This window comes from Ornithorhynchus anatinus, chromosome 2 (assembly GCF_004115215.2).
Source record: "Ornithorhynchus anatinus isolate Pmale09 chromosome 2, mOrnAna1.pri.v4, whole genome shotgun sequence".
In the NCBI taxonomy this organism is placed as follows: Eukaryota; Metazoa; Chordata; class Mammalia; order Monotremata; family Ornithorhynchidae; genus Ornithorhynchus; species Ornithorhynchus anatinus.
This window is the reverse complement of record NC_041729.1, coordinates 169,714,895-169,735,285: the sequence shown is the minus strand read 5'-3', so window position 1 is coordinate 169,735,285 and position 20,391 is coordinate 169,714,895. Positions and strand designations below refer to the sequence as shown.

Genomic DNA, 20,391 nt, shown 5'->3' with positions numbered 1-20,391 from the left:
GAAAGAAGGAGGGAGAAGAGGGAGGGGAAAGAAAAAGTTAATATCTTTCTCATTTGGTGGCCCTTAACCAGAACCTTAAAACATACCATTTTTATCCAATGCAATTGAAAATGTGCAACTTTACGTACATTCGTCTCGAGTACTAGAATAGAACACCGGGTTGATGGTGAAAGTCACCTATAATAATAAAAATAATTATAGTATTTGTGAAGCACTTACTATGTGCCAAGCACTGGGGTAGATACAAGGTAGTCAGGTTGTCCCACTTGGGGCTCACAGTCTTACTCCCCATTTTACACTAGAGGTAACTGAGGCCCAGAGAAGTGAAGTTACTTGCCCAAGGTCTCACAGCAGACAAGTGGAGGAGTCAGGATTAGAACCCATAACCTCGTGCTCTATTCACTGCGCCACGCTGCTTCTCAAATGCATGCATGGCTGAATTAATACTAATAATAATAATAATTCATTCGATCGTATTTATTGAGAGCTTACTGTGCGCAGAGCACTGTACTTGGAATAATGATATTTGTTAAGCACTCATTATGAGGCAAGCACTGTTCTAAGAGTCAGGGTAGATACAAGTTAATCAGACACACCGTCTCTATCCCACACAGGGCTCACACTCTTAATCTCCATTTTACAGATGAGCTAACTGAGGACAGAGAAGTAAAATGACTTGCCCAAGATGACACAACAGCCATGGGTGGAGCCGGGATTAGAACCCAGGTCCGTCTGACTCCCAAGCCCGTGCTCTATCCACCGAGCCGTGAATCGTGTGTGTGGCTGCACTGTGTACCCAGAAAGGTTGTCTCTTATTGTGTTGTTGAGCCTTAGGGCTGCAGCACTAAACACTTTACAAGTAAGTTGTCTCAAACTCTGTAATTAACTGAGCTAGCCTCATTTTTTTTCTCTTTTTATTATTCATGATTATTTCCACGTCATTTTAAATGATGAAGCTTGCAGCATCTCTTCATGGCAATCATTCTATATAGGGCCACCCGTTCTCATTTGGGATTTTACCAGTTTCGCAGTCAGCATCTCCTTCCATCTGAAAAGACTCCCAGGAAGATGGAGAATGTTCCAAGTTCCCCTGAGTTTGCGCTTAAAAGAGAGAGCATCAAACCCAGTTGGTGCCACCTACAAAGCTGGCATTTCTATCCCTGACTTTTCCAAATCCCCAAACAAAGCCAGCAGAATAGTACATTTTTCCTAGATGCCCGTTTCGCTGTTGGCATCATTATAAGCAAAAAACTGTTGGTTGTTCTTGATGTTGTCTTGGATGGGTTCAAGCACCACCTCTTCCTTGTTTTCAGAAGGTCTTACGCCTTTTTTCATTCTTCTCCTCATAGCATGAATTAGAAGGATATATAAGAAGATGGAAGGTAATTTCAAACTCACGATTAAGCTCAAGTAGATTGTTCTATGGTAGAAGATAAAAAGAAGTTTCTGAATCTTTTGTATTTTCTAATAATGATGAAAGAAAGAATAACTGAGGCATTTGTTAAGAGCTTACTATATGCCAAACACTGTCCTGAGTGCTGGGGTAGATACAAGATGATCAGATTGGACCCTTCCCTAACCCACACGGGACTCTCAATCTGAGAAAGAGGGAGAACAGGTATTGAATTCCCATTTTCCAGATGAGGGAACTGAGGCCCAGAGAAGTTGTGACTTGCCCAAGGTCGCACAGCAGGCTAGTGGCGGGGTCAGAATTAGAACCCAGATCCTTCCGACTCCCTGGCCTGTGCTCTTTCCACTATTCATTCATTCATTCAATAGTATTTATTGAGAGCTTACTATGTGCAGAGCACTGTACTAAGCGCTTGGGATGAACAAGTCGGCAACAGATAGAGACAGTCCCTGCCGTTTGACGGGCTTACAGTCTAATCGGGGGAGACGGACAGACGAGATCAATGGCACTAAACAGCGTCAAGGGAAAGAACATCTCGTAAAAACCGATGGCAACTAAATAGAATCGAGGCGATGTACAATTCATTAACAAAATAAATAGGGACGTGGCTGTGACCGTCCCGTGTGAAGATCACCGGCATCGGAGGAGGATTAAAGACTTCACCTTAATTTCACCAAGTTCTGTCCGAAGCAGAACTCCGTATCTTCCCACCCAATCCTGCTTAGTAATGATAATAATGACAGTGGTACCTTTAAGCCCTTATTATGTGCCAAGCACTGTTCTAAGCACTGGGGTAGATACAAGTTAATCACATTGGACACAGTCCCTGTCCCACAGGAGGCTCACACTCTTAATCCCCATTTTGCAGATAAGGTAACTGAGGCCCAGAGAAGTGAAGTGACTCGTCCAAGGTCCCCAGCAGATGTGGTGGATCCGGAATTAGAACCCAGGTCCTTCTGACTCCCAGGCTTGTGCTCTATTCACTAAACCCGGCTGCTTCTAGTACAGTGCTTTGCACAGAGTAAGTGCTCAATAAATGTAATTGAATAAACGAAAGAATGAATGAATGAATGAATGAAAGTACTATTTTAAAAAATCAGCTGGTCCACCTTGATTCTCTTTCCTTTGGCCAGATCGGCCCCTTTATCTCCACCCAAACGACTTCAGTCAATCAACCATTCAATCCATCAGTGGTCTTTATTGAGCTCTTACTGTGTGCAGAGCACTGTACTAACCATTTGGGAGAACACAATTCAACAGAGTTTGTAGACGTATTCCCTTCCCTCAGAGAGTTTACAGTCTAGAGGGGGAGACAGGCATTAATATACATATAAATAATTGATAAAATATGGTTTATAGATATGCACATAAATGCTGTGGGCCTGAGGTTGGGGTGATTATCAAGTGCCCCAAGCGTATAGATTCAAATACATCCCAGACTAAGCCCCATTTGTCCTCCCACTCCTTTCTGCGTCACCCTGACTTGCTCCCTTTGCTCTTCCCCCCGGCAACCCCACAGCACTTGCGGACACATCTGTAATTTTATTTATTTGTATTGATGTCTGTCTCCCCTACTCTAGACTGTAAGCCTGCCGTGGCAGGGAATGTGATCGTTTATTGCTGTACTGTACTTTCCCAAGTACAGTGCTCAGCACCCAGTAACCACTCACTAAATACGACTGAATGAAGTACATGGACAATGTAGAAGGGAGAGAGAACTGGGGAAAAGGGGGCTTAATCAGGGATGGCCTCTTGGAGGAGATGTGAGGGCACAAGGGGAAGGTTGGGGAGGGGGGGCATGTCTCCTAATGCGATTGTACTCTCCCAAGCATTTAGTTCAGTGCTGTGCACGAGGTAGGTGCTCAATAAATACTGCTGATTGAGTGATTTATTGTAGGACTGATCTACCAGAGAAGAGAACTCTCCATCTTCGAATCCTTTAAACCTCCAGAAAACCTATTCCCATTAAGTTGTAACACACAAGAGTTGTCAATTAGTAGTATTTATTGAGCTCTTACTACCTGCGGAGAGCACTGTACTAAGCGCTTGGGAGAGTATGATATAACAAAATAACAGACACATTCCCTGCCCACAACAGGTTTACAGTCTAAAAGAGGAGACAGACGTGAATAGAAATAAATGACGGATATGCACATAAGTGCTGTGGGGTTGGGAGCTGGAATAAATAAAGGGAGCAAGTCAGGGTGATGCAGAAGGGAGTGGTAGAAGCGGAAAGGAGGGCTTAGTCAGGGAAGGCTTCTTGGAGGAGATGTTCATTCAATAAGGCTTTGCAGGGGAGGAGAGTAATCGTCTGTCAGAAACGAGGAGGGAAGGCATTTCAGGCCAGAGGCAGGATGTGGGCGAGAGGTCAACGGCAAGATAGACGAGACTGAGAAGGTTGGCATTAGAGGGGTGAAGTGTGTGGTCTTGGTTGTAGTAGGAGAGTAGTGAGGTGAGGTAGAAGGGGGCAAGGGGATTCAGGACTTTAAAACCAATAGTGAGGAGTTTGTGTTTGATGTGCAGGTGGATGGGAAACCACTGGAGATTCCTGAGGTGTGGGGAAAAGTGTCCGGATCATTTCTGCAGAACGCTGATCTGGGCAGCAGAGTGAAATACGGACTGGAGTTGGGAAAGACAGGAGGCTGGGAGGTCAGCAAGGAGGTTGATAAAGTCATCAACACAAAAATGAGTTGGATTGACGGGGATGCAGTCGACTGCCATCGTTAGCATTTATGGACCTAATTCTCACCCTCAGCCTTAATTCATGTATTCCGTTGTGTGTGTTGAACTGTTCATCTGCCCAATTCATCTGCCTTTTATGCTATCCTTGTCCTCCCCACTGTTCCCATTATCTGTAAATTACTTAGATAGATCAGTCTCCCCCATTGGAATGTAAATTTCTTGCAGGTAGAGAATGAGTGTTTTGCATCAATAATAATAATAATAGTTGTGGTATTTGTTAATTGCTCACTATGTGCCGGTGCTTACTATGCGTCGGGTTGGTTAGAAGCAAATCAGGCTAGACACAGTCCCTGTCCTATATGGGGCTCATCGTCTCAATCCCCATTTTACAGATGAGGTATGTGAGGCACAGAGAAATGAAGTGACTTGCCCAAGTTCACTCATCAGACAAGTGGCAGAGCTGGGATTAGAACCCATGACCTTCTGACTCCCATGCTCGTGCTCTATCCATACTGCTTCTCTACTTTCTCAAGGGCTCAAGAACAGAAGCAAAAGGCTCACAACCTGCCCTAAAGAAACTTATACTCCAATGGGGTCACCCAATAAATATCAGTGATGGATCACTCGATTTACAAAATCTCGCCCCAACTCCCTCCCTCTGCTCTACCCGCCGCCCTGCCCCAGGGCACTTGTGTGTATATATGCACATATTTATTATTCTATTTATTTCATTAATGATATGTATATATCTATAATTCTGTGTATTTCTACTGATGCTATTGATGCCTGTTTACTTTTGTTCTCTCCCCCCTTCTAGACTGTGAGCCTGTTGTGGGCAGGGATTGTCTCTGCTGCTGAATTGTACTTTCCAAGCGCTTATTACAGTGTTCTACACACAGTAAGCGCTCAATAAATATGATTGAATGAATGAAGTTGTATCAATAGTATTTAATAAGTGCTTACTGTGTGCAGTGCACTGTAGTAAGCACTGGGAAATGAATCATTTGATGATATTTAATGAGCGCTTACTGTGTGTAGAGCATTCTACTAAGCACTTAAAGAGTCTACAGGTGGGAATGAGACAAGGGGACTGTCCCTTGAGGTAATCATGATCTAGGAATCGTCTTAACTGAGGAGATAATAATAATAATAATAATTATGGTATTTGTTAAGTGCTTACTATGTGCTGAGCACTCTTCTAAGCGCTGGGGGAGATATGTTGTATTCAGATTGTCTCACGTGGGTCTAACAATCTCAATCCCCATTTTACAGATGAGGTAACTGAGGCCCTGAGAAGTTAAGTGGCTTGCCCAAGGTCACACAGCAGAGAAGCGGCAGAGACGGGATTAGAACCCACGTCCTCTGACTCCCAAGCCCCGAGATGCCGACTTACCTGTAAGATGCAGAGTCGTAAATCCTACAAGCACCACTTTCTCCACAGGTATTGACTGACCACTTCAAGCAGGTCTTATCAATCAGAGCTCCAAAATAAATGGGGGCCAACATCCCTCCTGGAAGTTAAGGGATCAGAAAGTTCACTGAGAGTTCCAAGAGACGCATTCCAAAAAACAATCAAGAAACTGGATACATCTCCCCTTTTTCATCCAAATAGAAGAATTTCTTAACGTTGCCTCTCCCCTTTTTCCCTCTATTTTTTTTCTCCAAGTATTTAAGAAGTATGAGAAAGTCATTCTATTCATTCATTTATTCAATCGTATATATTGAGTGCTTACTGTGTGCAGAGCACTGTACTATGCGCTTGGAAAGTACAATTCGGCAATAAAGAGAGACAATCCCTTCCCACATCGGGCTTACAGTCTAGAATAATAATGTTGGTACTTGTTAAGTGCTTACTATGTGCAGAGCACTGTTCTAAGCACTGGGGTAGATACAGGGTAATCAGGTTGTCCCACGTGAGGCTCACAGTTATTCCCCATTTGACAGATGAGGGAACTGAGGCACAGAGAAGTTAAGTGACTTGCCCACTGTCACACAGCTGACAAGTGGCAGAGCTAGGAGTCGAACGCATGACCTCTGACTCCGAAGCCCACGCTCTTTCCACTGAGCCATGCTGCTTCTAGAAGAGGGGAGTCAGATATCAAAACAAGGAAACAGGCATCAATATAAAGAAATAGAATTATAGATATACACCTATATATACAAAGGCTGTGGGGCAGGGAGAAGGGGGAAGGGAGCTTAGTCTGGGAAGGCCTCTTGGAGGAGGTGCGCCTTCAGTAGGGCTTTGAAGGGGGGGAAGATTGGCGGATTTGAGGAGGGAGGGCTTTCTAGACCAGAGGTAGGACTTGGCACATAGTAAGTGCTTAATAAATACTGTCATTATTATTATTATTATTAGGATGTGGGCCAGGGGTCGGCAGTGAGGTGAGATGGAGGCCCAGTGAGAAGTTTAGCAGTACCAGAGGAACAGATTGTGCAGGCTGGGATGGAGAAGGGAGGTGAGGTAAAAAGGAGCAAGGTGATGGAGAGCTTTGAAGCCAATAGTGAGGAGTTTTTGAAGTCAAAGTGAAGTCGAACTCCAATAATGAGGAATTTTGGAGTTTTTGAAAGCTTGAGACAATTCTAAATTGTTAGACAATTCTTTAGAATTGTTAGAGTTGTCCAACAGTGGCCCGTGAGACGTTCACAAACACCCTACCTCAATCAATCAATGGTATTTATTGAGCACTTACTATGAGCAAAGCACTCTATTAAGCATTTGGGAGAGTTACAACAACACAGAGTTTTCATGAGAGGGAGTGGGTCCCAGTGAAAAGAGTACCGGTCTGAGGGTGGGGAGACCTTGGTTTAAGTTGGGTTCCGCCAGTGGCTTGCTGTACAATAATAACAGTGGTATTATTACATAAGCGCTTACTATGTGCCAAGCACTGTACTAAGGACTAGGGAAGATGTAAGGTAATCAGGTCAAACAAAAACTCTGTCCCTCATTATAAAGGAGCGAGAACCGGTATTTAATCCCCATTTTACAGTTGAGGAAATTGGGGCACAGACAAGTTAAGTGATTTGCCCATCACACACTAGGCAAGTGTCAGAGGCGGGATTAGAACCCAGTTCCTAGACTAGATTTATGCTCTTTCCTCTAAGGCACACTGCTTCTTCTCACTCCTTAAGTATGACTTCAAAGAAGTCATTTAACTTCTCTGTGCCTCAGTTTCCTCACCTTTGAGAAGTAGCGTGGCCTGGTGGAAAGAGCATGGGTCCAGGAAATGTTTCAAAGTTTCCATCTAGCCTGTAAACTCATTTTGGGCAGGGAGCATGCCTGCTGATTTTGTCATATTATACTCTACCAAGTGCTTACTACATTGTTGTGTGCATTTTAAGTGCTCAATAAATACAATCGGATTAATTGATTTTCTAAAATCTTACCTCCTCTAAGCGGCCTTCGCAGATTCATTTTTCTTCTTCCCAGCCGATATCCTTCCCACTCCTTCTTAAAGCTTCATGCACTTTCAGCTACTCAGAGCACTAATACATACTGATGCATTTTTTTCTAATTCAGTGCTTTTCACTCTCTTCAAATTATTTTCAGTCTTTCTCCTCATCTATAGTATAAATTTCTTCGGGGTAGTTCCTCTAGTGAACTATCCCAAGCCCTAAGTACAGGGCTCTCAACGCAGTATCCACTCAAAAAATACCTTTGATTGATTAAATACCCTACCCAGTTTCCCAGTGCCTACTCACCACTGTAGATTCTAAGCTGCCTGTGGCCTGGGATCACGTCTGCCAAGTCTACTGTGTTATACTTTCCCAAGCACTTTGTGCTCTGCCTGTGGTAACTGCTCAATCGTTCTGTACACAGTAGGTGCTCAATAGATATCACTGACTGATTAGTTGACTCTCCCACCCTACTCACCCAACCCTGTTCCCCCTCCCACTTAGACTGCGAGCCCCACGTGGGACAGGGACTGTGTCCGATCCGATTAACTTGTATCTACCCCAGCTTCTAGATCGGGGCTTGACACGTTCATTCAATCGCATTTAATAATGAGGATGATAATTACAGTATTTGTTAAGCGCTTACAGTGTTAAAAGGCACTATACAAGCAAATAGGGTAGGACACAGTCCCTGTCCTACATCGGGCTCATCGTCTCAGTCCCCATTTTACAGATGTGGTAACTGAGTCCCAGAGAGATGAAGTGACTTACCAAAGCCACACAGCAGACAAGTGGCAGAGCCGGGATTAGAACCCATGACCTTCTGACTCCCAGCCCGGTTTTCTATCCATTATGTCTTGCTGTATTTATTGAGCGCTTATTGTGTGTAGAGTACCGTACTAAGCGCTTGGAGGAGTACAAAATAACAATAGACAGACGCATTCCCTGCCCACAATGAGCTTACAGTCTAGACACATAGCAAGAGCTTAGCAAATAACATGACGATGACAATAATAATAATAAAATACTGACAGTGGTTATAATCATTATTGCTATTTATAATAATAATAGTAATGGTATCTGTTCATTTATTCATTCATTCAATAGTATTTATTGAGCGCTTACTTTGGGCAGAGCACTGGACTAAGCGCTTGGAATGGACAATTCGGCAACAGATAGAGACAATCCCTGCCCATTGACGGGCTTACAGTCTAACCGGGGGAGGCAGACGGACGAAAACAAAACAACTTAATCACAATAGATAGAATCAAGGGGATGTACACCTCATTAACAAAATAAATAGGGTAATAAAAATATATACCAATGAGCAGAGGGCTGAGGGGAGGGGAAGGGAGAAGGGGAGGAGCAGAGGGGAAGGGGGGGAAAGGGGGCTTAGCTGAGGGAAGGTAAAGGGAGAGCAGAGAGGGAGCAGAGGGAGCGGAGGGAAAAGGGGAAGCTCAGTGTGGGAAGGCCTCTTGGAGGAGGTGAGCTCTCAGTAGGGCTTTGAAGAGGGGAAGAGAGTTAGTTTGGCGGAGGTGAGGTGGGAGGGCGTTCCAGGACAGCGGGAGGACGTGGGCCGGGGGTCGACGGCGGGATAGGCGAGAATGGGGGACGGTGAGGAGGTGGGCGGCGGAGGAGCGGAGCGGGCGGGGTGGGCGGTAGAAAGAGAGAAGGGAGGAGAGGTAGGATCTTACTTAGCCTACCTTGTTAAGCACTAACTCTGTGCCAAGCACTGTTCTAAGGGCTGGGGTAGATACAAGGCAATCAGGTTGTCTCACGTGGGGCTCACGGTCTTAATCCCCATTTTACAGATGAGGGAACTGAGGCCCAGAGAAGTGAAGCGACTTGCCCAAAGTCACCCGGCTGATAAGTGGCAGAACCGGGATTAGAACCCACGACCTCTCACTCCCCAACTCGCGCTCTTTCCATGAAGCCGGGCTGATTCGCTGTCTCTTCCCACCCACACCAACTGCAGGTCTGCAGTCCACCAAGAATTCTTACCTAGTGATCGCTGAACTAACATATGCACACCCACTGCCAGGGACTTCAGTTTGGGCTCAACGTTTCTAAAATAAAGGTGAAAGATCAAGCAGTGCTCACAAAAGAAAACCTGTTCTCCCTGCTGCGGTTCTCGTCAACAGAGAGAAAGCCCACTAACAATAATAATAATGATAGTTAAGTGCTTACTCTGTGCCAAGCACTGTTCTAAGCTCTTTTCCCTCTTCCTTCTGCATCACCCTCGCACTGGGATTTGCACCATTTCTCCCTCCACCCTCAGTCCCACAGCCCTTACGTCTGATTCGGTAATTTATTCATTTATATGAATGTCTGTCTCCCCCTCTAGGCTGTAAACCTGTCGCCGTCGGGGCCGTGTCTACCAGCTCTGACTTACTGCAGTACTGCTATTACGACTACTTCTACTAATAAGCACTTAGTACAGTGCTCTGCACATAGTAAGCGCTCAATAAATACTATTGAATGAATGAATAATAATGATGGTATTTGTCAAGAGCTTACTATGTGCCAAGCACTGCTCTAAGCTCTGGGGTAGATGCCAGGTGACCAGCGTGGCGCAGTGGAAAGAGCACGGGCTTTGGAGTCAGGGCTCATGAGTTCGAATCCCAGCTCTGCCACTTGTCAGCTGTGTGACTGTGGGCAAGTCACTTAACTTCTCGGTGCCTCAGTTCCCTCATCTGTAAAATGGGGATTAAGACTGTGAGCCCCATGTGGGACAACCTGATTCCCCTGTGTTTACCCCAGCGCTTAGAACAGTGCTCTGCATATAGTAAGCACTTAACAAATGCCAACATTATTATTATTATTATTATTATTAGGTTGTCCTACATGGGGCTCACAGTCTTAATCCCCATTTTACAGATGAGGGAACTGAGATCCAGAGAAGTTAAGTGACTTGTCCAAGGACACACAACTGACAAGTGGCAGAGGCAGGATTAGAACCCATGACTTCTGACTCCCAAGCCCTTGCTCTTTCCACTAAGCCACGATAATAATGATGGTATTTGTTAAGGGCTTACTATGTGCCAGGCACTGTACTCAACGTTGGGATGAAATCAAAAAAATTGGATTGGATCCAGTCCCCGTCCTACATGAGGCTCACGATCTCAATCCCCCTGACAGAAGTGGTGATCGAAGGTCAGAGAAGCAAAATGACTTGCCTAAGGTCACACAGGAGACAAGTGGCGGAGGCGGAATTAGAACCCACGACCTGCTCTGACTCCCAGGCCCAGGCTCTAGCCACAGTGCTATGCTGCTTCTCATGGAGCTCACAGTCTCAATCCCCATTTTACAGATGAGGTAACTGAGACCCAGTTACCTGACTTGCCCAAGGTCACACAGGGTACAAGTGGAGGAGCGGGGAACCCGTGACCTTCTGACTCCCAGGCCCGTGCTCTATCCACTATGCCATGCTGCTTCTCTAAATTCCTTAGTGGCAGAAATTATTCAATCGTATTTATTGAGTGCTTACTGTGTGCAAAGCACTGTACTAAACATTTAGAATTATGCCTATTACCTCTTCTGAACTCTTCCGATCACTTAGAGGCACCATTCTAAGCTCTGGTGTTGATACGAGGTGATTAGGTCATAGGTTTGAATCCCGACTCTGCCACTTGTCAGCTGTGTGACTGTGGGCAAGTCACTTAACTTCTCTGTGTCTCAGTTACCTCATCTGGAAAATGGGGATTAACTGTAAGCCTCACTTGGGACAACCTAAATACCCTGTATCTACCCCAGCGGTTAGAACAGTGCTCTGCACATAGTAAGTCCTTAACAAATACCAACATTATTATTAGGTGGGACACAGCCCCTGTCCCACTGAGGACTCACAGTCTTCATCCTCATTTTACAGATGAGGGAACCAAGACCCAGAGAAATAAAGTGACTTGCCCAAGGTCACACAGCAGGCAAGTGGCAATCTTTATAACCCCCACCACACGTCCCCCAAGCCTCCCGCTGGTACCTCTCCCTGGGGTTTCCCCGGTCAGCCAGCCACTGCCTTGGATGCAGTCACGGGACAGATTTCAGGGCAGGAACTGGGGAGGGGCTGCCAGACCTGCCCTCCTCACCCTCTGCTTGGAAACTTTTTTTTAATGGTATTTCTTAAGCACCTGCTTTATACTACTAATAATAATTATGGTACTTGTTAAGTGCTTACCATGTGTCGAGCACTGTACTGAATGCTGGGGTACATTCAGATTAGTCAGGTTGGACACAGTCCCTGTCCCACACGGGGCTCCCACTCTTCATCCCCATATTACGGATGAGGGAACTGAGGCCCAGAGAAGTGAAGTGACTTGCTCATGGTCACCCAGCAGACAAGTGGCAGAGCTGGGATTAGAACCCATAACCCTCTGACTCCCAGGCCTGTGATCTATCCACTATGCCATGCTGCTTCCTGGCACTGGCACTATGTCAGACCCTGTACTGTGGCAATAATAATAATAAGGGGGCAATGTGGCTGAGTGGAAAGAGCACATGCTTGGGAGTCAAAGGATGTGGGTTCTAATCCCAGCTCTGCTACTTCTTTGCTGGGTGACCTCGGGCAAATCACTTCACTTCTCTGGACCTCAATTCCCTTATCTGCAGAATGGAGATTAAATACCTGTGCCTCCGGCTATTTAATAATAATATTGGTATCTGTTAAGTGCTTACTATGTGCAGACCACTGTTCTAAGTGCTGGGGTAGATACAGGGTAATCAGATTGTCCCACGTGAGGCTCACAGTCTTCATCCCCATTTTACAGATGAGGGAACTGAGGCACAGAGAAGTTAAGTGACTTGCCCGCAGTCACACAGCTGACAAGTGGCAGAGCTGGGATTCGAACTCATGACCCCTTACTCCAAAGCCCACACTCTTTCCACTGAGCCACGCTGCTTCCCCTAGAATGTGAGCTCCATTTGGCTCTTGATTATCTTGTATTTACCACAGTGCTTAGTACAGTGTTTGACACATAGTAAGCGCTTAACAAATACCACAATTATATTATGATCACATGATGATATACAATATTAAATAATCATAATGTAATTGTGGTGTTTGTTGATCGTAGTATAACTGTGGTGTTTGTTAAGGGCTTCCTGTGTGTCAAACACATATACAATTACAATATGATCATGGCATTTCATTCATTCATTCAATCGTATTTATTGAGCATTTGCTGTGTGCAAAGCTCCTGGGAGAGTACAATGTAACAACAAAGGGACACATTCCTGCCCACAACGAGTTTACAGTCTAGAGGTATTTGTTAAGCGCTTCCTATGTGCTCAACACTGTACTGCACGCTGGGGTGGAAGCACACAAATCAGGTTGAACACAGTCCCTATCTCACCTGGGGCTCAGAATCTTAATCCCCAATTTCCAGATGAGGGAACGGAGGCACAGAGAAGTGAAATGACTTGCCAAAGGTCACACAGCAGGCACGTGACAGAGAAAGCCCGGATTAGATGTCAGATCCTCTGGTTCCCAGGCCCGGGCTTCAGCCACTAGACCGAGCTACTTAACACCTAGTAAACCCTTCTTATTCCCTCAGCATAAGAATGTTAATATTACTTACTTAAATGCCAGCATAAATGAAGGGGAGCTTCCCATTGCAAAAAAAAAGGAGTTCAGGACTTGCATAACCATGAAATAAATAAAATTTCTTGAGCAATGCTGTGTCCTTGAACATTCACCCAGATGGGCTGAGAAATTTGCTGGATGGAACCCAATTCCTGCAACACAGCTACAGTTATGAAAGACCTGAAAGGTAATTGCCAAGGATGGCAGGGTGCAGGTTAGATCTGATAAAATGCAACGGCATATGTGCAAATATCCTGGCCTAGAGAGAAACAGGGCCAAATCCCCCAGTCCTCCGATAGCGTTGGCTCAACGGAATATTTTCCAGAGTTGGAAAACAAACTCTTTAAGTTCTTTCCTAAAAGCTCCGGAACAGATTCTTCCCGAGAAAGACGATTGCTGTGTGATCCTTTTGGACTTTGCTGCATTTTGGAACTGGAGGTTAAGGAATCTAAGGAACTTAATGTGAGGAACTGAAGTTGCTTAGAGCACGGTCTTTCAGTAATGGTGGGGATCAGACTATTCCCAGCTCCAAATCCTACACCTTGAAGCTGGAGACCTCTCTACCCTCTCCTAGGGGTCAGTCTTCAGGGAAATGTTAGCTTCCTTTGCTTTATTTTGTGCTTTTTTTTAATTTTAAGGTACTTGCTAAACGTTAACTAGGTGTGTTGGGGTAGAGAGAAGGCAATCAAGTTGGACCCAAGCGCTTAGTGCAGTGCTCTGCACATAGTAAGTGCTCAATAAATACTATTGAATGAATGACCAAGTCTCTGTCCCATATGGGGCTCACTCTCTTAATCCCCATTTTACAGATGAGATTACTCAGGCACAGAGGAGTGAAGTGACTTGCCCACGGTCACACAGCAGGTAAGTGGCAGATACAGGACTAGAACCCGGTCCCTCTGACTCTCAGGCCCATGCTGTCTCCACAGTGGCCATGCTGCTTCACACTTCACCGCAACGTCACGGAGAACTGTCTGGATTCTGATTCCAATCTGAAACTGGGGCTAGGGGCGGGTTGCCCCACGTGCATCAGGGAATTTTAGCCCCAGAACTTCCAGGGTCCCTGGGTAAAGGAGGAAGCTAGGAGGAGAGAAATGACTTCCATTCCTTACCACGTTCTTCCCATAACCCACTGTAGATTTGCATCCAGCCAGACAAGGGGACATGTAAGTGATGCTGTTATTTGCACACACAGGATCCCAGTGATTCACATCACAGTTGCAATCGTTGTTGCAGAGAGAGATGGGCAGGATGTCTTGAGGAAGTTCCGCTCGATCGTTTCTGCAAGCACGAAGGAGACGTCCATCAGCATGCAAGAAGGAGGGAGAAAAATACTCTCCTGAACCTACGTGCGTGAGGAAGACCGAACCGGGAACCCAAGTTGGAAATTGGGCAGTTTTCAAAGAACATATCAATCAGCGGGGAAGCCCTCATGCTTACAATTATGGCATTTGTTAAGTACTAACTAGGTACCAAGCACTGTTGTAAGCACCGGAGTAGATTCAAGATAATCAGGTTGGACTCAGTCCCCCTCCGACCATTTGGGGCTCACAGTCTTAATCCCCATTTTCCAGATGAGGTAACTGAGGCCCAGAGAAGTGAAGTGATTTGCCCCAGGTCTCACAGCAGACAAGTGGCAGAGTTGGGATTAGAACCCACATCCTCTGCCTCCCAGGCCTATGCTCTTGCCACTTGGCCCTGCTGCAATTCTTACTGAACTCACTATTGGCTTAAAAGCTCTCCATCCCCTCCTACCTCACCCCCCTTCTCTCTTTCAACATCGCAGCCCGTACACTCCGCTCCCCTGGTGCCGCTCACCTCCTCCCTGGGCCTCGTTCTCGCCTGTCCTGCCGTCGACCCCTGGCCCACGTCCTACCGCTGTCCTGGAATGCCCTCCCTCCTCACATCCACCAAAATAACACACTTCTCCTCTAAAAAGCCCTACTGAGAGCTCACCTCTTCCGGGAGGCCTTCCCAGACTGAGCCCCCCTTTCTCTCTGCTCCTCCCCTCCCCATCACCCCGACTCCCTCCCTCTGCTCTACCCCCTCCCCGCCCCACAGCACTTGTAGATATCTAATATTCTATTCATTTTATTAATGATGTGTATCTACGTCCAATTCTATTTATATTGATGCTGTCGATGCCTGTTTACTTGCTTTGTTTTGTTATGTTTTCTTATCTCCCCACTTCTAGACTGTGAACCCACTGTTGGGTAGGGATTGTCTCTATTGGTTGCCGAATTGTACTTCCCAAGCACTTAGTACAGTGCTCTGCACACAGTAAGTGCTCAATAAATATGATTGAATGAATGAATGAATTTTGAAATTCTATGTAGGGCAGTGATTCTTGTGTTTTGGCAACTAATTGCTTCCTCTTGTAAACTAGATGTTCTGGCTACCTTGCTTAATCCATCAATCAATGGTGCTTATTGAGCGCTCACTTTGGGCAGAGCACTGTAATAATAACGTTGGTATTCGTTAAGCGGTTACTATGTGCAGAGCACTGTTCTAAGCGCCGGGGCAATTAAAGGGTAATCAGGTTGTCCCACGTGAGGCTCACGGTTAATCCCCATTTTACAGATGAGGTAACTGAGGCACAGAGAAGTTAAGTGACTTGCCCACAGTCACACAGCTGCCAAGTGGAAGAGCCGGGATTCAAACCCATGACCTCTGACTCCGGAGCCCGGGCTCTTTCCACTGAGCCACGCTGCTTCTGTCACACTGTACTAAGCGCTTGGGAGAAAACAGTAGAATGGAGCTGGTAAACAAGCTCCCTGCCCACAGGTTGTTTCCAGCCTAAGGTAAACTCATCTGTAAAATGGGGATTAACTGTGAGCCTCACGTGGGACAACCTGATGACCCTGTACCTCCCCCAGCATTTAGAACAGTGCTCTGCACATAGTAAGTGCTTAACAAATACCAACCTTAAACTGAATCTCAGATTTTGGACTTTGGGCCCAATCCAAAATGAAACCATCTCCAAATCTGGAAGAGGAAAGGACGGTTCTAAGCTAGAGTGAGAAGAATGTAAAGCCTTTGAGGGCGAGGTGGTGTCTTGTCAAGCAGCAGAATCAATCAACCAATGGCTCATATTCGTTGAGTGTTTACAGTGTGCAGAACACTGTACCGAGCGCTTGGGTGAGTACGACACAACAATATAACACATTCCCTCTCCTCAATGAGTTTACATGTTACAGGGGCTGTCCAGTCCATTCTACCTTCAGAACATCGCTAAAATCCACCCCTTCCTCTCCATCCAAACAGCTACCGCATTAATAATAATAATAATAATAATAATGGTGGTATTTGTTAAGCACTTACTATGTGCAGAGCACTGTTCTAAGCGCTGGGGGGGGGATACAAGGTGATCAGGTTGTCCCACGTGGGGCTCACAGTTTTAATCCCCATTTTACAGATGAGGTAACTGAGGCACAGAGAAGTTAAGCGACTTGCCTAAAGTCACACAGCTGGCAAGCGGCGGAGCCGGGATTAGAACTCATGACCTCTGACTCCCAAGCCCGGGCTCTTGCCACTGAGCCACACTGCTTCTCTAGCCACACTGCTTCTCTAGCAGCTTAACTCGAGCAGTCATCCTCTCCTGCCTTGATTACTGTACCAGCCTCCTTGCTGACCTCCCAGCTTCTTGTCTCTCGCACTCCAGTCCATACTCCACTCTGCTGCCTGGGTCATTTTCCTTCAGAAACATTCCCCACTCTTCAAGAAATCCCAGTGGTTGCCCATCCACCTCCTCGGCAAACAAAAACTCCTCACCGCTGGCTTTGAAGCCCTCAATCACTTTGCCCCCTCCTACCTCGCTCAGTGGAAAGAGACCGAGCTTGGGAGTCAGAGGTCATGGGTTCGAATCCCAGTTCCGCCACTTGTCAGCTGACTGTGGGCAAGTCACTTCACTTCTCTGGGCCTAAATTCACTCATCTGTAAAATGGGGATTAACTGTGAGCCTCACATGGGACAACTCGATTACCCTGTATCTACCTCAGTGCTTAGAACGGTGCTCTGCACATAGTAAGCGCTTAACAAATACCGGCATTATTATTACTCTTCTACTCCAACCCAGCCTGCACACTTCATTCCCTTAAAGCTTACCTTCTCACTGTACCTCCATCTCATTTATCTCACTGCTGACCTCTCGCCCACATCCTACCTCTGGCCTGGAACACCCTCCTTCCTCCTATCCGACAGATAATTGCTCTCCCCCACTTCAAAGCCTTATTGAAGTCACATCTCCTCCAAGAAGCCTTCTCTGACTGAGCTCTCCGCTCCTCTTCTCCCACTCCCTTCTGCGTCACCCTGACTTGCTCCCTTCATTCGTCCTCCCTGCCGTGCCCACAGCACATATGTATATATCTATCATTTATTTATTATTTATTTACGTATATATTAATATTTGTCTCCCTCTCACCTCTAGACTGTGAGGTCACTGTGGGCAAGGAATGTGTCTGCCGTCACAATGTACTGTCCCAAGAGCTTAGTATAGTGCTTTGCACACAGTCAGTGCTGAATAAATACGACTGAATGAATGAATGAGTGAAGGGGCAATTATTGCCATCGTTCCCCATAACAACTCATCTCCTCCACGAGGCCTCCCGAGATGAAGCCCTTTATTTCCCCTATCCGCTCTCTTCTCTAACGTCGGCTACGTACGCCCTTAAACGCTTGGATACTCACCCCAGCCCCACGACGCTTGTGTAACATTTTTACACCCGACTATTTCTTTTATCCTTAATCTGTTTTAACGTCTGCCATTCATTCGTTGATTCAATCGCATTTATTAAGCGCTCACTGTGTGCAGAGCAATGTCACCCCCTGTAGACTCCAAGCTCCTTGCGGGCAGGGATTGCGATTACCAAGTGGGTTGCTTTGTACCTTCTCTAATTATGATATTTTCCCAAGCGCTAAGTACGGCTGTCCCCTCGTAAGCGCTTAGTACAGTGCTCTGCATACGGTAAGTGCTCAATAAATACGACCGATTGACTGACTGCCAGAAAGAGAGGCAGAAGCAGGGGCGGCGATCCGGAGAATCAGGAAGAGAAGTGGTCGCGGCAGTGAAAGGAGATTCGATTGTATTTACTGATTTGTACACTGAGGTAGCGGTGGTAGTTGCAGCAGCAGGAGCAGGGGCGGCAGAGGAAGGAGCAACGCAGAATTTACTGAGCGCAGAGCACTGTACTAAGCACTTGGGAGAGGATGATCTCAATATCGACCGACACGTTCCCCGCCCACAACGAGCTTATGGTCTAGAGGGGGAGACAGCCGTAAATATAAATGGCTTTAATTTAGAGAAGCAGCGTGGCTCAGTGGGAAGAGCCCGGGCTTGGGAGTCTGAGGTCATGGGTTCGAATCCCGGCTCCGCCGCTAGTCAGCTGTGTGACTGTGGGCAAGTCACTTCACTTCTCTGGGCCTCACTTACCTCATCTGTAAAATGGGGATTAAGACCGTGAGCCCCACGTGGGACAACCTGATTCCCCTGTGTCTACCCCAGCGCTTAGAACAGTGCTCTGCACATAGTAAGCGCTTAACAAATACCAACATTTTTATTTAACGTTTTAATGAGATGTTCTTCCCCTCGATTCTATTTATTGCCATTGTTCTTGTCTGACCGTCTCCCCTGATTAGACCGTAAGCCCGTCAAAGGGCAGGGACTGTCTCTAGCTGTTACCGATTTGTACATTCCAAGTGCTTAGTACAGTGCTCTGCACATAGTAAGCGCTTAATAAATACTATCGAATGAATGAATAAACGAATAATTACAGACACGTATATAAGTGCCGTGGGCTGGGAGGGGGGAGGAATAAAGAGAGCAAGTCAGAGCGATGCAGAAGGGAGGGGGAGAAGAGGAAAGGAGGGCTTAGTCAGGGAAGGCCTCTCGGAGGTGATGTGTCTTCACTAGGGCTTTGAAAGAGGGGAGAGTCACCGTCTGTCGGATTTGAGGATGGAGGACGTTCCGGGCCAGAGGCAGGACGTGGGCCAGGGGTTGGTGGCGAGACAGGCGAGATCGAGGCCCAGTGAGAAGTCTGGCATTAGAGGAGGAAAGTGCATGGGCCGGGTAGGAGTAGGAGAGTAGTGAGGTGAGGTAGGAGGAGGCAAGGTGATGGAGGGCTTTAAAGTCAATGGTGAGGAGTTCTGGTTTCATGCGGAGATGGATGGGCAACCACTGGATTTTCTTGAGGAGTGGGAAAACATGTTGTAAACTTTTTTGTAGAAAACCGATCCGGGCAGCGGAGTGAAGTATGGACTGCAGTCGGGAGAGACAGGAGGCTGGGAGGTCAGCAAGCAGGCTGATGCAGTAATCAAGGAAGGAGAGGAAATGTTGTAGCAGTTTGGATGGAGAGGAAAGGGAGGATTTTAGTGATGTCATAAAGGTGGAACCGACAGGATTTGGCGACCGATTGAATATGTGGGTTGAATGTGAGAGAGGAGTCGAGGATAACGCCAAGGTCACGGGCCTGTGAGACAGGAAGCCTGGTGGCACCGTCTGCAGAGATGGGAAAGTCAGGGGGAGGATAGGGTTTGGGTGGGAGGAGAAGGAGCTCTGTTTGGACACGTTAAGCTTGAGGTGATGGGAGGGCATCCAAGTCAAGACATCTTGAAGGCAGGAGGAAATGCGAGACTGCAGAGAGAGAGAGAGAGACCAGGGCTGGAGATGGAGATCGCAGTGATAGTGGTCAACTCAGCAGAAGCAGAAGCAGAGGCAGCAGTGGTGACATCAAGGTTATCTGTGGCAGCAGCCGCTTCCCCCACCCCGTCCCCCTCCCCCTCTCGGTCCCAGCCCTGCCCCCCTCCCTCTCTGGCCTTGTCTGCTGCATACATACCCGCCATAGGGCACCGTCAGCCCCGCCACCATCTTGTTCTCGCAGCCCAGGAAGAAGTGTGATATAGTGGTCAAGATGCTCAAGACGTTCCATAGAAAGGCCATCTTGGCCATGTTCTCCATGTTCAGTTTGTATTTCTTCACGATGAACCCGCCGAGGAAAATCCCGCAGGAGATGGTGGGCAACGCTATCACTCCTGGATGCGGGGAGAAGGGCAGGAGGAATGGGAGGAGGAGGAGAGGAAGAGAAGAAGGAAGAGGGGGAAGGAAAAAGAGAAGGAGAAAAGAGAAAAGAGAGAAGAAAAAGAAGGAAGAGGAGGAAAAGGAGGAAGAGGAGAAAGAGGAGGAGGAGAAGGAGAACGAGAAATAAGAGGAGGAAGAGAAGGAGGGAGAGGAGAAGGAGGAAGAAAAGAAGGAGGAGAAGGAGGAAGAGGAGAGGAAAAAGAGGAGAAAGAGGAGAACAGTAAGGAGGAGGAGGAAGAGGAGAAGGTGGAGGAG

General features: G+C 46.7%; 1 protein-coding gene across 3 annotated transcripts in view; it reads right to left on the bottom strand.

Annotated features, from left to right (window-relative positions):
- Window positions 1-900: 900 nt before the first annotated feature.
- Window positions 901-20,391, bottom strand: part of LOC103167174 (solute carrier organic anion transporter family member 1B3-like) — a 55,653-nt gene continuing 36,162 nt past the window's right edge. For 2 of the 3 annotated variants that reach the window (XM_029058510.2, XM_029058511.2), the window contains exons 10-15: window positions 19,895-20,090; window positions 14,177-14,345; window positions 13,060-13,244; window positions 9,488-9,552; window positions 5,487-5,604; window positions 901-1,420 (exon numbers count right to left, since the gene is read on the bottom strand). In XM_029058510.2, the coding sequence (XP_028914343.1) occupies window positions 1,210-1,420; window positions 5,487-5,604; window positions 9,488-9,552; window positions 13,060-13,244; window positions 14,177-14,345; window positions 19,895-20,090 (944 nt within the window). In that variant the 3' untranslated portion in view covers window positions 901-1,209. The remainder of the gene's footprint in view (window positions 1,421-5,486; window positions 5,605-9,487; window positions 9,553-13,059; window positions 13,245-14,176; window positions 14,346-19,894; window positions 20,091-20,391) is intronic. The other variant, XR_003756965.2, reaches the window with a different exon arrangement.